General features: G+C 40.2%; 1 protein-coding gene across 2 annotated transcripts in view; it reads right to left on the bottom strand.

Moving 5' to 3' along the window:
• The window catches only part of KCNIP4 (potassium voltage-gated channel interacting protein 4), a 225,730-nt gene that overhangs the window by 51,421 nt on the left and 157,938 nt on the right, over window positions 1–16,371 (bottom strand). Inside the window, exon 3 of one of the 2 annotated variants that reach the window (XM_081550492.1) lies at window positions 5,828–5,834. The exons of the other annotated variant lie outside the window; for it this stretch is intronic. Within the exon in view, the coding sequence (XP_081406618.1) occupies window positions 5,828–5,834 (7 nt within the window). The remainder of the gene's footprint in view (window positions 1–5,827; window positions 5,835–16,371) is intronic. 2 annotated transcript variants of the gene reach the window in all.

Raw genomic sequence — 16,371 nt, 5'->3', positions numbered from 1 at the left:
GGACATGAGTGTGGGTAAACTCTGGGTGTTGGTGATGGACAGGGAGGTCTGGGGTGCTGCGATTCATGGGGTCGCAAAGAGTCGGACACGACTGAGTGACTGAACTGAATTGAACTTATATTCATTAATTTACGTATACATTCATTAATTTCCATATGTATTCATTAAATGCATATGGTGTGCAAGGCTCTCAGCTTTCTCAGCAGTTTTAAACTTACAAGGTAAGTTCATGACCCAAAGCCTGAAGATGATATTATTAGGACACTGAAATATAACATCACCCACTCTTTCCAAACATAATCAAATACAGATAATGGAGACACTGCAAGTTAGGAAAACAACAATTCAATATACAGTTTTGTGACTCATCTAGAAAGTTCAGTGGGCTTTGTGAAAAGCTGTAGATACTGTCCATATTTTTAAAAATGAATGCAGTAGATGACAGCATGTCAGCCTATTTATTTTGGCTGTCTCACAAGTTACTGAAATTTCCCCGTAGCTTTTCAGATATCCAGTGACTATCATCTCTAGAAGTTCCAAACACAGTGTCCCAGTCCACTTTAATTAATTTTTTTTCCCACAGAGGTGGGGAAGCAAACAGGAACCTGAGTAGGGTTTGCTGTTGGATGATTCTTCCCCACTGTGCCAATGTCTACCCCATTAGCAAGGCAAATCTCATGACTCTGGGGAAATTAAGTCCCTGGCCTCCTCTGGGTTTTGCTTATTAAACCATGAGAGGGCAAATGAATATACCTTCACTCAACATAGAGCTTTCTTCCTAAATAAGAGAAAAAAAATGGTGGCCAGACATTTCATGGCATCTGCAGGTAATGGAAGATGCTAGTTGCAACCTGGTTCCTGCACTGAGGTGTTCATTGCTAATTGATTTGTACCCTGTCTCTTCAGAGAAACATGGAGTCTCTCCTTCTTCCTTTCTTCCCCTCATCTTTCCTTTCTCTCTTGTGTTCTTTCTCTTCTCACTCCTTTCAATTCATCCTCCCTTCCTTCCTTCTCTTTGTGTCCAATTTTCTTCTTTTTATAAGGATACCAGTCATATTGAATTAGGCCCTACCCTACTCTGATGTAGGGTCTTCCCAGATAGTGCAGTGGTAAAGACTCTGCCCGCCAAAACAGGAGATGCAGGAGACATGGGTTCAATCCTTGGGTTGGGAAGATCCCCTGGAGTAGGAAATGGCTACCCACTCCAGTATGCTTGCCTGGGAAATCCCGTGGACAGAGGAGCCTGGTGGGCTACAGTCCATGGGGTTGCAAAGAGTCAGACTCGACTGAGCAGCTGAGCGCACATAAACATTAGTCTAATGTATACTCATCTTAACTAAATACGTCTGCAGTTACTTTGTTTCCAAATAAGGTCATGTTCTGAGGCACTTGAGGTTATTACTTTAGTATCGGAATATTGGGGGACACAATTCAACCCATAACAATGCATACATATCGATTAATATTGCAAAGATATCATTATGCCAAAAATGCAAATCACATAAGAACAAAAACAATATGATTCTATTTACATGGAGTTTAAAATATACAAATCTAAACATATTATTTAGTATATATACATTTGTTGTGAAACTTTAAAGAAATTGAGAGAATTATAACCACAAAGTCTAGAAAGAGTGTTTACTTCTGGTGTGATGAAGGGAGCATGTGACTGGATAAGGGGCAGTTGGGGTGATGCTATCTTTCCTAAGCTGGATGGTGGGTAGAGGATATTTGTTGTGTTACTATTTATTAAATTATACCCATGTTGTATACACTTTATAAGATATAGGACATATTTATGAGGACTGAGGGATGAGGCTTTAAAACGAGTGATGGTGGTCAAAAGGTACAATCTTTAAATTATAATATAACTAAGTCATGGAGATATAATACACAGCCTGGTGACTGTAAGTACTGACACTAAATTGTATATTTGAAAGTTGCTAAGAAAGTAGATCTTAAATGTTCTCATCATAAGAAAAAATATTGTAACTATGTATGGTGATGAATGTTGACAAACTTATTGTGATAATCATTTCACAATATTTACATGTATCAAATCATCATGTTTATACCTAAAACTAATGCAATGTTATGTGTTAGTTATACCTCAATTTTTTCAAAGTAGGAAAAAATTAAAAATAAATGAATTCAGAGACCAAAAAATATGACATATTTCATAATAAAAAAGTCAGAGGGGAAGAAAACTACTTGACAAAGATGCTCAAATAAAAGTACAGGTTTGCTTTTATGATTTCTGCACAAACTATCATAATTACTATATTCTGAAATGTTATTTTTCATTAAATATTTTTGGATCATACATGTATCTATGTAGAGTGCTAGCTCATTCATTTTCAAAGTTGTTTATTTATTTCTCTATTCCTGGGCATTCCTAATGTCCATCTTTCCCCTATTACAATTTTCAAGGTTTGATGATAAATTTTCTTCAACAAGTTCTTCTGGTTGCCTGGCAGGGACTTCAGCAAGTCACTGAAGCTAGTTTTCCTTTAGCTCAGTTAATTTCTTTGAAAATTATTTATATGAACAATGTAGCATTTCAGTAATTAGCTCCCTCCTGGCTCAGCTGGTAAAGAATTTGCCTGCAATGTGGGAGACCAGGGTTTGACCCCTGGGTTGGGAAGATCCCCTGGAGAAGGGAAAGGCTACCCACTCCAGTATTCTTGCCTGGAGAATTCCATGGACTGTATAGTCCATGGGGTCACAAAGAGTTGGAAACGACGATCACTTTTCACTTTCAACTGCTTTGGCAAATATGTTAGATTCTGTTTTCCTCTATTTTAAGTAGAGAAAGAAAGGCCATACTCTCTTTTGTGAGTATTCAGTTCGGCTCAGTCATGTCCGACTCTTTGCGACCCCATGGACTGCAGCACGCCAGGCTTCCCTGTCCATCACGAACTCCCAGAGCTTACTCAAACTTGTGTCCATCGAGTCGGTGATGCCATCCAACCATCTCATCGTCTGCCATCCCCTTCTCCTCATGCCTTCAATCTTTCCCAGCATCAGGGTCTTTTCAAATGAGTCAGTTCTTCACATCAGGTGGCCAAAGTATTGGAGTTTCAGCTTCAGCATCAGTCCTTCCAATGAATATTCAGGACTGATTTCCTTTAGGATGGATTGGTTGGATCCCCTTGCAGTCCAAGGGACTCTCAAGAGTCTTCTCCAACACCACAGCTCAAAATCACCAATTCTTCAGCACTCAGCTTTCTTTATGGTCCAAATCTCACATTCATACATGACTACTGGAAAAAACATAGCTTTGACTAGACGAACTTGTTGGCAAAGTAATGTCTGCTTTTTAATATGCTGTCTAGGTTGGTCATAGCTTTTCTTCCAAAGAGCAAACGTCTTTTAATATCATGGCTGCAGTCACCATCTGCAGTGATTTTGGAGCCCAAGAAAGTAAAGTTTGTCACTGTTTCCGTTATTTCCCCATCTATTTGCCATGGAGTGAAGGAACCGGATGCCATGATCTTAGTTTTCTGAATGTTGAGTTTTAAGCCAACTTTTTCACTCTCCTCTTTCACTTTCATCAAGTTTTAAGGAATTAATAAGATTACTTTATTCAAAATCTCTCTGTGAGTTACCTACAGTTCCATCTGGGCCTATTCTTCTCATTTTCATTCTCTCTGTCATTCACCCACATGATTTCTGTCCCTTACATTAGAATGACTTCTTAAACTCTATTATTTGTCTAGATGTCTCTCCTTACCTGTTGTTGTTATCGTTTAGTAGCTAAACATGTCCGACTCTTTGTGACCCCATGGACTGTAGCCTGCCAGGCTCCTCTATCAGTGGGATTTTTCCAGGCAAGAATACTGGAGTGGGTTGCCATTTCATTCTCTAGGGGATCTTCCCGACCCAGGGATTGAACCCACATCTGCCGAATTGGCAAGTGGATTCTTTACCACTGAGCCACCTGGGAAGCCCCTTTCCTTACCTGCAAACGTGATTATCTGCCTTCTCAGTAGTTCCCCCTTCATGCAAAGTAATCATGCCCAAAACAACAGTTTCCCAGGGGAAGGCATCTTCTTACCTTTAGCAAACATTCTTTCCCCTCCCTCCTCTCCCCACCTCAGAGACTAAATATTGCAGTCAGGTCCTGGAATGCAGCCCTGAATCCTTCCATCCTTCAGCTCCCCTATTCTACCTGCTTGATACCCAAACCTGCTTTTTTTAAGCCAATTTTTTAATTCAACCTTTTTCAAAGTGTGGTCCCCAGTCAGGAGCATCCACAAGCATTGGAACCTTTTGGAAATGCAGATTCTTGGGCTTCACACCAGACTTAATGAGTCAGCAACCCTGAAGGTGGGGCCGTGACCCCTGGCCCCCCATCTTCTATCTCATTCAGACCCTGTAAGAGGCGCCACATTGATCTCTCAGCTTCTGGAGTCTGCCTTCTTGTAGAACTGCAGTTCTAATTGTACCATTCTCCTGTTTACAGTTTGATATTCGCTGACCAGTATGTTCTAGATAAAATTTAAAAAGGCATCACTTCAAAACTGCCAGGAATCTGGCTGATGCTTTCACCTCAGTTGTATCTTATCTCACCTCTTCTTTCTCCCACCTCTGAGAACACAAGTTCATAAGTAAGTTCATAGGTAAGATATGCATTTCCTGAGTGGCCCTGCTCTCTTGAACCTCTGGGAGCCTCTCAGAAGGCAACTCTCTCTCCTTCCTCTTTCATAGCCACCCTACATCAGGCTTGGGCTGCTTCTTAGGGTCCTCTGTCCCTCCATGTCATGCCAAAATCGACTGTATTTTTTTAAATTAGCCCACTGGGGTTTTTGAAAGGCATAAAGTTATTTGGAAATGCAGAAAGAAAGTATTTTTGCAAATGGAGCAAAATTTAAGGTTTCTGGAAAAAAGTTTAAGAGAATATTCACGGAGTTTTCCTTTGGGGAGGGGATAGGATATTGGGATTAGCATGATGAGGAGGTCTACCACCTGTACTCTGGGTTTATTATCATGAATGGGCTTTATTTTTATTACCTAAAAATCAGCTTAAAAATGAAAACACATTTGTCACAGGATACCTGGATGTGTGTTGCAGGGATCTGTGTGTGTGTGTGTGTGTGGATCCTCAGTTGTGTCCAACTCTTTGCTACCCCACAGACTGGGATTTTCCCAGCAAGAATACTGGAATGGGTTGCCATTTCCCCCAGGGATGCTAAAAGGTAAGAAATCGTGCAAAAAAATAAATAAAAGCCAGGCTTCAAAAAATAAGAACTGGGAAAGGAGGAAAAATGCATATCCTAATAATTTTTCTAGATTTTCTCCACCTTGAGAAATGTATAAAAGCCTTTTCAATGTACATTTTTCTCTTGATTCCCTACTTAGTGTTTTCAAATTCTTTTTATTATTCTTTATTTAAATATATATAGATAAACAAGGGATAGAGTGATGAAAGCATAATCCATTATGAGGGTTATATATACATATGACATATATATAATTTCATAATCTTAAGTAATTGACACAAAGGTAGGAAGTGGCAGAATTGGGTTTTGAACCAAGGAATCTGATTGTGCAGCCTACAGTGTTTCTGTACAATTGTAAGACCAAATTAAACTAAACGAGTTAAACATAAACACATTAAGAAGCCAGTCGATTTGAAACTAACAACATTGATTTAATAAGATAAGTGCTGCTATTTTGCTGAAACAAAATTGTCCCTCACAGTGTGAATATGGAGCAGAATTCTACTCCACATGGAGCAAATTCACAGCCCTTGTGTTTGCATGGTTCAGCCACGGCTGTGGACTGTTTGTTGAGCTCATTCACTCTCCATCTTTTGAACGACTTGAAATCTTCTTTATCTGTAGATTGACCTTCTGAGGTTTGGCCTTCTCTTAGAACAAACATGCCATTTACAGTTAATTATAGTTAATGCTAGCCTTCTTTATTCTCTCATTACCCCACATCAGTGCAAATAGTACCATTTGGCACCAGCAGAAACATTAGTGCAAACATACTCTGAAGACCCTGCAATTGCACGGCAGTTTCCAGAAATGAGGTCATCCAGTGGTCCTCAAACAGGGGTCAAGAAACTACGGCCTGTGGGCCAAATCTCATATACTGCTATTTTTGTAAGGTCAGTGAGTTAAGAACTGTTTTTACATGATATTTGTCTTTCTCTGACTTGCTTCACTTAGTATAGCTTATATGTGGAATCTAAAAAAATGATACAAATGAACTTACAAAAGAGAAAGACTCATAGACATAGAAAACACATTTATGGTTACCAAAAGGGGAAAGAGGGGAAGGATAAATTAAGAGTTTGGGGTTAATATATGGACTCTACTATATATAAAATAGATAAACAACAAAGACTTACTATGTAGCACAGGGAATTATACTCAGTATCTTGTAATAACCTATCATGGAAAATACTGTAAAAAAAAAAAATACACACACACACACACATATATACATATAGCTGAATCTCTGCTGTATACCTACCTGAAACTAACACAACAATGTAAATCAGCTATATTTTATGGATATTATTTTTTTTAAAGTGTGGTCTTTATAATTTTAAATGGCTGGCTATATAATGGGGATAGGAAACTGGGGTTAGCATGGTGAGGGGATATATCACCATGAACAAGGAACAGAGATTACTGTTGCTGTCAGTAGGTCAAAGCGCAACAAAAATGTAGGCGGTAAATGTTCTGCCATCCCAACGCTAACTCACTCTAGCCTCACAATTCACCCATGTCATATATGTCACATGACAGGGATGCATGAGGCCCACAAAACCTAAAATATTTACTATTTAACCTTCACATAGAAAAAGTTTTCTGATTTCTGTCCTCAAATATCCTTTTATCTTTTTAAAAAAAAACATAATTAAGTAAAAACACAAACAGGACAATATTTTTCAGAAGGCTTTAGGACACTTGGGAATACATTTTCAGAAAACCAGGAAGAAAATCCATTTCTGCTTATCAGAAAATGTGGTCTGTTACTCACTGTCCAATCTTTGTGAAATAAAAGCACAAACACACCATTGCCCAGGAGAAACACAGCCATTCTTGATACTAAAACCACACAGATATTACTCCCCGGATTGTGGAAAAGAGGACACAATGGGATGTAACTATGTCCTCTCTGGCGTACGTACAACAGATAACAGATACCTACAACAGTAACAGTAGTTTTATAGAACAATCCCATATACAGCCTGGTTCAGTTCAGTTCAGTTTAGTCGCTCAGTCGTGTCTGACTCTTAGCGACCCCATGAATTGCAGCACGCCAGGCCTCTCTGTCCATCACCAACTCCCAGAGTCTACCTAAACCCATGTCCATCGAGTTGGTGATGCCATCCAACCATCTCATCCTCGGTCGTCCCCTTCTCCTGCCCCCAATCCTTCCCAGCATTAGGGTTTTTTCCAGTGAGTCAACTCTTCGCATGAGGTGGGCAAAGTATTGGAGTTTCAGCTTCAACATCAGTCCTTCCAATGAACACCCAGGACTCATCTCCTTTAGGATGGACTGGTTGGATCTTCTTGCAAGCCAAAGGACTCTCAAGAGTCATCTCCAACACCACAGTTCAAAAGCATCAATTCTGCGGCGCTCACCTTTCTTCACCATCCAACTCTCACATCCATACATGGCTACTGGAAAAACCGTAGCCTTGACTAGATGGACCTTTGTTGGCAAAGTAATGTCTCTTTTTCAATATGCTATCTAAGTTGGTCATAACCTTCCTTCGAAGGAGTAAGTGTCTTTTAATTTCATAGCTGCAATCACCATCAGTAGTGATTTTGGAGCCCAAAATAAAGTCTGACACTGTTTCCACTGTTTCCCCATCTATTTCCCATGAAGTGATGGGACCAGATGCCATAATCTTAGTTTTCTGAATGTTGAGCTTTAAGCCAAATTTTTCACTCTCCTCTTTCACTTTCATCAAGAGGCTCTTTAGTTCTTCTTCACTTTCTGCCATAAGGGTGGTGTCATCTGCATATCTGAGGTTATTGATATTTCTCCTGGCAATCTTGATTCCAGCTTGTGTTTCTTCCAGCCCAGTGTTTCTCATGATGTACTCTGCATAGAAGTTAAATAAGCAGGGTGACAATATACAGCCTTGACGTACTCCTTTTCCTATTTGGAACCAGTCTGTTGTTCCATGTCCAGTTCTAACTGTTGCTTCCTGACCTGCATACAGGTTTCTCAAGAGACAGGTCAGATGGTCTGGTATTCCCATCTCTTCCAGAATTTTCCACAGATTATTGTGATCCACAGTCAAAGGCTTTGGCATAGTCAATAAAGCAGAAATAGATGTTTTTCTGGAACTCTCTTGCTTTTTCAATGATCCGGCAAATGTTGGCAATTTGATCTCTGGTTCCTCTGCCTTTTCTAAAACCAGCTTGAACATCTGGAAGTTCACAGTTCACGTATTGCTGAAGCCTGGCTTGGAGAATTTTGAGCATTACTTTACTAACGTGTGAGATGAGTGCAATTGTGCGGTAGTTTGAACATTCTTTGGCATTGCCTTTCTTTGGAATTGGAATGGCAACTGACCTTTTCCAGTCCTGTGGCCACTGCTGAGTTTTCCAGATTTGCTGGCATATTGAGTGCAGCACTTTCACAGCATCATCTTTGAGGATTTGAAATAGCTCAACTGGAATTCCATTACCTCCACTAGCTTTGTTCGTAGTGATGCTTTCTAAGGCCCACTTGACTTCACATTCCAGGATGTCTGGCTCTAGGTGAGTGATCACACCATCGTGATTAGCTGGGTCGTGAAGATCTTTTTTGTACAGTTCTTCTGTGTATTCTTACCACCTCTTATTAATATCTTCTGCTTCTGTTAGGTCCATATCATTTCTGTCCTTTATCGAGCCTATCTTTGCATGAAATGTTCCCTTGGTATCTCTAATTTTCTTGAAGAGATCTCTAGTCTTTCTCAATCTGTTTTTTTCCCTCTATTTCTTTGCATTGATCACTGAGGAAGGGTTTCTTATCTCTTCTTGCTATTCTTTGGAACTCTGCATTCAGATGGGAATATCTTTCCTTTTCTCCTTTGCTCTTCACTTCTCTTCTTTTCACAGCTATTTGTAAGGCCTCCTCAGACAGCCATTTTGCTTCTTTGTATTTCTTTTCCGTGGGGATGGTCTTGATCCCTGTCTCCTGTACAATGTCACGAACCTCTGTCCATAGTTCATCAGGCACTCTGTCTATCAGATCTAGTCCCTTAAATCTATTTGTCACTTCTACTGTATAATCATAAGGGGTTTGATTTAGGTCATACCTGAATGGTCTAGTGGTTTTCTCTACTTTCTTCAATATAATTCTGAATTTGGCAATAAGGAGTTCATGATCTGAGCTACAGTCTGCTCCTGGTCTTGTTTTTGCTAACTGTATAGAGCTTCTCCATCTTTGGCTGCAAAGAATATAATCAATCTGATTTCGGTGTTGACCATCTGGTGATGTCCATGTGTAGAGTCTTCTCTTGTGTTGTTGGAAGGGGGTGTTTGCTATGATCAGTGTGTTCTCTTGGCAAAACTCTATTAGCCTTTGCCCTGCTTCATTCTGTACTCCAAGGCCAAATTTGGCTGTTACTCCAGGTGTTTCCTTACTTCCTACTTTTGCATTCCAGTCCCCTATAATGAAAAGGGCATCTTTTTTGGGTGTTAGTTCTAATAGATCTTGTAGGTCTTCATAGAACCGTTCAAGTTCAGCTTCTTCAGCATTACTGGTCGGGGCATAGACTTGGATTACTGTGATATTGAATGGTTTGCCTTGGAAATGAACAGAGATCATTCTGTCGTTTTTGAGATTGCATCCAAGTACTGCATTTTGGACTCTTTTGTTGCCATGATGGCTACTTCATTTCTTCTAGGGGATTCCTGCCCACAGTAGTAGATATAACGGTCATCTGAGTTAAATTCCAAATGTGATTCAGGAAAGGTACTTATCAAGGGACTTTTGAGTGTGGGTCAGGTATTTGGCTTTCTGTTGATGGCTCAATGTGAAACTAGTTTGTAGCCTCTGGGGTATGGAGAGACTGGATGCACTTGGGGCAAATCTCCCTCACTACCCTTTCACTTGGAGGAGCTCTTTGATCATAGGCGAAAACACCTTGGCATACAACTGAAGGGGAGCTTGTCTATGTTGCCAACTGAATTTGTACCTATGTTTTCACTGTGGAAGAAAATAGCATGTATCTGAGAGCACTGGCAATGCAAAGTTCTGTGATAGGATTAAACACATAAATAAAACAGTTAATGATTTCATGAAAGCAATAGATCTGCTGCTTGAAACAGCTCTTCTATCTACATACTGTGAAAATGACAGAGGACCCCTGAGTGGTCACAACCCAGCAGTGACATCCATGTCTACAGGCACTGAGATGAGATCTCTGCTTTGATTTGGTAAGAAGCATCTATGCTTAGCTCTTTCAACCGACTGATCATTGTATTTACTAAATTATATATTCTAAAAGATATAATTATTACATTTATATATAAACACAATCATTTATATTTTATTACTAACTGCTGAGTGGCCTGGCTCATCATACTTTATGCCTGTTCGGTCAATATGATAAAGTTAGAGTGCAAACAACCCACGTGCTTCTCTTGAAAAGTGTCCTGAGAAACTCCAGGACTCTTACTCTTTGATAAAGAGTTGTAGCCATGTGTGCCTGATAGGTTGATAATGTCGCCACCAGTGATTAAAGTCACCTATACTCTGTGTCTATGAGACAGATCCACATCCAGAGATAATAAGGAGGAGGATTTCAGATCACCATTTGGAAACACTCCCATCTCCATCTCTGCAGGCAACAATTTATTTTCTGGAAGCTTTATGCAACTTGGATCTTAAAATCAGTTTTCAATGATCTATCTTCCACCAGCTGTTTGCTATCTTGTTCTCTCTCGTCCTCAACAAAGTTGATGAGCCCTTTAGGATCAAAGTTATTTGTAGTTACAGCACTCAGCCTATTGATGGAGTAAAGATGCATTCGTTCCCTCACACCTTCTATACTCGAGACACCCTGAGCTAAAAGGACTTATGTCTTTAGTAGCAGAGTCCTTTGGAGGTGACTAACTCACATTTACTTATTTAGTTGTCTGATCTCTCCAGTGACAGGAATAGTCTATACTCAGCAAAATCACTGGGAATTGGGAATCACTCTGAGAGATTTTGGCCAATGACTGTTGTTAATGAGAGGAAAATTAGAACTGAAAACCACACATGTGACTTCCTGCCATTCAGCGGGTGAACTGTGAGGTTAGAGTGAGTTAGGGTTGGGATGGCGGAACATTTAGCGCCTATGTTTTTGTTCCTCTTTGACCTACTGACAGCAACAGTAATCTCTGTTCTTTGTGAACAGCAGTCTCTTCACCCTCTGACTATGAATGCAAGGGGAACACTGAAGGAACTTGCACTCTGGCCCCTCTCGGCCTAGATTTGGACCTGGGCTGCTTTCCTGTTCCCTTTTCTCTCTGTTTCTCCCTCTTGCGCTCTTCACTTCTGGTTCTGTATTTTCTACCTTTCCTGGCCATCAATTGTATGATCAGGATGAGTGTCAATTGCTGTCATGCTGCAAGTCACCAGGGGACAGTATCCACCTTCCACTTATCTGGAAAGTTTAGGCAGTAAACTACCTTCCAATGTCATATGGAATTTTCCTTCAACAGACATGCACAAACATGAAACTTGACAAACATGCAGTTGCTCCGTGGAGGTGGCAAGCAGCTGCAACCCGTCTCAGGAGTCCACAGGTGTACATGCTCTTCATTCTACTCTTTCTGCTCTTCGGCAGGCTGAAACCCAGCCCTTGTTCCTGAATGAGACATCCAAAGGCTCCTGCCTGCTGGAGTGCTGTCAAGCCTGCTGCTTAGAGCAGCTCCTCAGAAGCCAAATCAGAGAAATCTGATTTCTTCAGTAGTCTTGCTCTGTGTGAACTCAGCATGACTCACTCAGGTCAAGGTGAATACTCTGATGTGTACAACCAATTGCAGCCTTCAAGAATATTTGTCTCTCTCTGGCAATTGGGGCCAATCTGCTGCTCTCTAGCTCCCAGCATGGATGGTTCATCACTTGAAACAATTTTCCTCATTGTTGTGGTCCTTGGAGAACAAAGACTGCAAAAGCAAACCAATGTTCAAGATAAAATTCATTTTGTGGAGAAAATGAGGTGCTTGGATCGGTCTCTTTGTCCTTTATTTTATCATCCCCTCTGGCATCCATTTATGGATCTGATTTGATATCTATTTTCATTTTGAGTCTTTCCTCTATGACCTCAGGTCAGAAACAATATCAAAAGCAGTGTATTTTGGTGGGCTTATTTATCTGGTCAATGTAAGAAGAGAAGGAACAGAAATGGTAGCTGGGAGAGAGAGTGACAAACTGAGACTAAAGCTACATCTGTATGAAAGGGAGAAATGACTACATTGGATGTGGAACTCTGACCATCTTCCCTGCTAACCCCGATGCTGTTTACAGTGTTACAATCTACTTAAATCTTCAACATGGCTACAGTTGTTACAGTCCATCAATATTTTATTCCATTTACATGGTCACCAAAATGAATGGAAAGGGTTGGAGCTAGAAAAGGGAGAATGGGGAGATATCCAGCGTTAAGAAACAACACAATAGATTGTCTTTTTCCATTGAGATAGCAAAATTTTATAGTAAGTATTTAAGATAACAAATTGCTTTCATAAATATTCTGTATTGCCTTGTGTAAAATTTCATAAAACTTTCAAATCAGATTTTGATTGGAACCTTGGCATGCTTTCCTTAAGTGTATCTGTGTGCTCGTGAAATCCCCTAGCTTTTGGTGCTTCCAGCAATGTAGGAAATGGGCATGTTGGCAGCAAGGCATCAGTAGAGATGGTTGATACACAGGAAATGGGTGAAGCAAGTGAACACAACACATGTGGGGAGTACACCAAGTGAGCACCTGTGGCTTGTGTCACATTTGATGCCACCACACAGCTCAGGAGAAAGACTCCTTCCCTTAAGTTAGAGAAGAAAAGTAAACCACAGGCTAAAAGTTCTTTTCAAAACTTGGGCACTCAAACTCTGTCATTTCCAAAATATCTAAATGAGCAAACAAATGATCTAGTGAATTTTGTTCAAAGATTGTCAAAACATCTCCTTCAGGTGAATAAAACTGTTGACAAGAAAAAATTTTAATAAGCTTGTTGATGTAGTGATACTTGGTTCAGTTTTTGACTCTATTTCAGAGACTTTCCATTTCCATCCCCATTTAAATGAAAAAAATTAAATGGATAAATAAATGCTTAAAAATTAGAAAAAAATGGGAGCATTCATATTTAATCGAATGTTTTGCTTATTAAGTATGACATAAGGCCATAACTTCAGACTTCAATAAGTGTTTAGGATTGCTTTGAATGCATGTTGAAAATACATGTGCGCAGGCTAGGCCACTCCTAATGATTCTGATTAAGTTGGTTCTGGGTTGTTGCTGTTTAGTTGCTAAATCAAGTCCAACTCTTTGCAACCCCATGGACTACAACCTGCCAGGCTCCTCTGTCCATGGATTTCACAGATAAGAATACTGGAGTGTCTTGCCATTTCCTCCTCCAGGTAATCTTCCCAACCCAGGGGTTGAACCTGCATCTCCTAAGTCTCCTGCATTGGCAGGCAGATTCTTTACCACTAGCACCACCTAGAAAGCCGAAGATCTTGAGTATGGCTCAGCAATTTCCTTTTTTTTTTTTTTTTTTTTTATAAATTTATTATTTTAGTTGGGGGCTAATTACTTTACAATATTGTAATAGTTTTTGCCATACATTGACATGAATCAGCCATGGGTTTACATGTGTTCCCCTTCCCGGACCCCCCACCCACCTCCCTCCCCCTCCCATCCTTCTGGATCATCCCATTGCCCCGGCCCTGAGCCCTTCTCACATGCATCGAACATGGAATGGTGCTCTGTTTCACATATGACAATACACATGTCTCAATGCCATTCTCCCAGAACGTCCCACCCTCACCTTCTCCCTCAGAGTCCATAAAATTGTTCCATGCATCTGTGTCTCTTATTCTGTCTCGCATATAGGGTTATCGTTACCATCTTTCAAATTCCATATATATGCATTAGTATACTGTATTGTTGTTTTTCTTTCTGGCTTACTTCACTCTGTATAATGGGCTCCAGTTTCATCCATCTCAGTAGAACCGGTTCAAATGTATTTTTTTTAATGGCTGAGTAATATTCCATTGTGTATATGTACCACACCTCCCAGAATACTGGAAATAAAAGCAAAAATAAACAAATGGGACCTAATTAAAATTAAAAGCTTTTGCACAACAAAGGAAACTACAAACAAGGTGAAAAGACAGCCTTCAGAATGGGAGAAAATAATAGCAAATGAAGCAACAGACAAACAATTAATCTCAAAAATATACAAGCAACTTCTGCAGCTGAATTCCCGAAAAATAAACGACCCAATCAAAAAATGGGCCAAAGAACTAAACAGACATTTCTCCAAAGAAGACATACAGATGGCTAACAAACACATGAAAAGATGCTCAACATCACTCATTATTAGAGAAATGCAAATCAAAACCACAATGAGGTATCATTTCACACCAGTCAGAATGGCTGCTATCCAAAAGTCTACAAGCAATAAATGCTGGAGAGGGTGTGGAGAAAAGGGAACCCTCTTACACTGTTGGTGGGAATGCAAACTAGTACAGCCACTATGGAGAACAGTGTGGAGATTCCTTAAAAAACTGGGAATAGAACTGCCATATGACCCAGCAATCCCACTGCTGGGCATATACACCGAGGAAACCAGAATTGAAAGAGACGCGTGTACCCCAATGTTCATCGCAGCACTGTTTACAATAGCCAGGACATGGAAGCAACCTAGATGTCCATCAGCAGACGAATGGATAAGCAATTTCCTTTTAAAACAAATTCCCCAGGTGATTTTGATGATGGTGGTACACGGACCATTCTTTGAGAAACAGTATTATATGCGTGGTTGTGTGTGTGTACATGTATATGTGTAGAGTGCGAATATAGTGGTAGGACTTGAAGTTAAAAAATTAGTTTGGGTTGTCTTGTGAAAGAACTTGGCTGATATGCTAAGTTTATGTTTTTAATAAGGAACTACTGAGATCAAATTTTTCCTTTTAGAAGTGTAACTATGGTAACAATATGGTTTGGAGATGGTGGAGAGAGGAATCAAGGAAACAAGAAGTTTTGCAACAGATGAGGTTTGATTTAGAATTCTGCCCCACACATGGTGTAGGTAATAATGATGAATAAGACATGATCTCTTCCTCAAGTTGCTTACAATCTGGTGAATGAAGATCCAGTAAATGAGACAGAGGTGGAGAGGTCAAAGAACTGGCTGACTGGGTACACAGGCTGGGGATGAAGTGACACGGAATTTTGCAGAGCTATAGGGATCAAGGGAGGAGTAAGTTCCAAGATGAAGACAGATCTTGAGAGGAAAGTCAATAAATTGGATCAGAGTTTGATGGTGCTGTGTTCTTTTCACCTGTGGGGCCAGAATCTAAAGACTCTAGATTTGCAGGAGTAATGATGAGAACATGAGAGCAGAGAATATTGATTACTTTTTGGAGATCTTGTTGGTGAAAAGCAAGAGCTAAAATTGCAATTTTATGACATTATAAAGCTAAAGAAGACATATTTTTTCTTTTTGTGCTTTTTTGTGCTTTTGTTTGTATTAATTCTTATCTGGAGCATTGACATACATTTTAAGGAAAAGGAAAAAGTGAAAACTGAAATGATCATTGATGGAGTAAAGTGAAAAGAATGGGACCAAGAAAAATGGTGAGGTAGAGAATTTGGCCTTGGAAAGGAAGAAATCAGAAGGTTGAAGGAGATGCATGACTCCACGTGGCACATTGGAGGCAGGGAGGGAGTAGCAGGAGACAGAGGGAAGCCTTGAGGAGGGAAATGAGTTGCACACTACAGGTTACCACCCAGTAGTGACATTACACCATCTTTCTTAGTTTGTAGGAACCACAAGTGTAAATTTTGTTCATGCGGCAATGTGCTGAGGGAAGTTTTGTCCTACCTCTCAGTCTCGGAGGATGAATCACAATTGATCTAGACTCAGCATGGCCATCCCATTCCCTTCTGTTGGCAATTTATTTGGGGGTGGACAGAGGACCAAATAGATATCAAGGAGATCTCTGTTGAGGAAACTTCTGGAAGTTATTTTGTGTGTGTGTGTGTTAGTCACTCAGTGGTGTCCAACTCTTTGTGACCCTATGGACTATAGCCTACCAGGCTCCTCTGTCCACGGAGTTCTCCAGGCAAGCATGTTGGAGTGGGTTACCATGCCCTCCTCCAGAGGATCTTCCTGACCCAGGGATCAAACC

This window comes from Giraffa tippelskirchi, chromosome 1 (assembly GCF_054371585.1).
Source record: "Giraffa tippelskirchi isolate mGirTip1 chromosome 1, T2T-mGirTip1v1.2.pri, whole genome shotgun sequence".
Classification (NCBI taxonomy): domain Eukaryota; kingdom Metazoa; phylum Chordata; class Mammalia; order Artiodactyla; family Giraffidae; genus Giraffa; species Giraffa tippelskirchi.
This window is presented reverse-complemented; position numbering and strand designations above follow the sequence as displayed.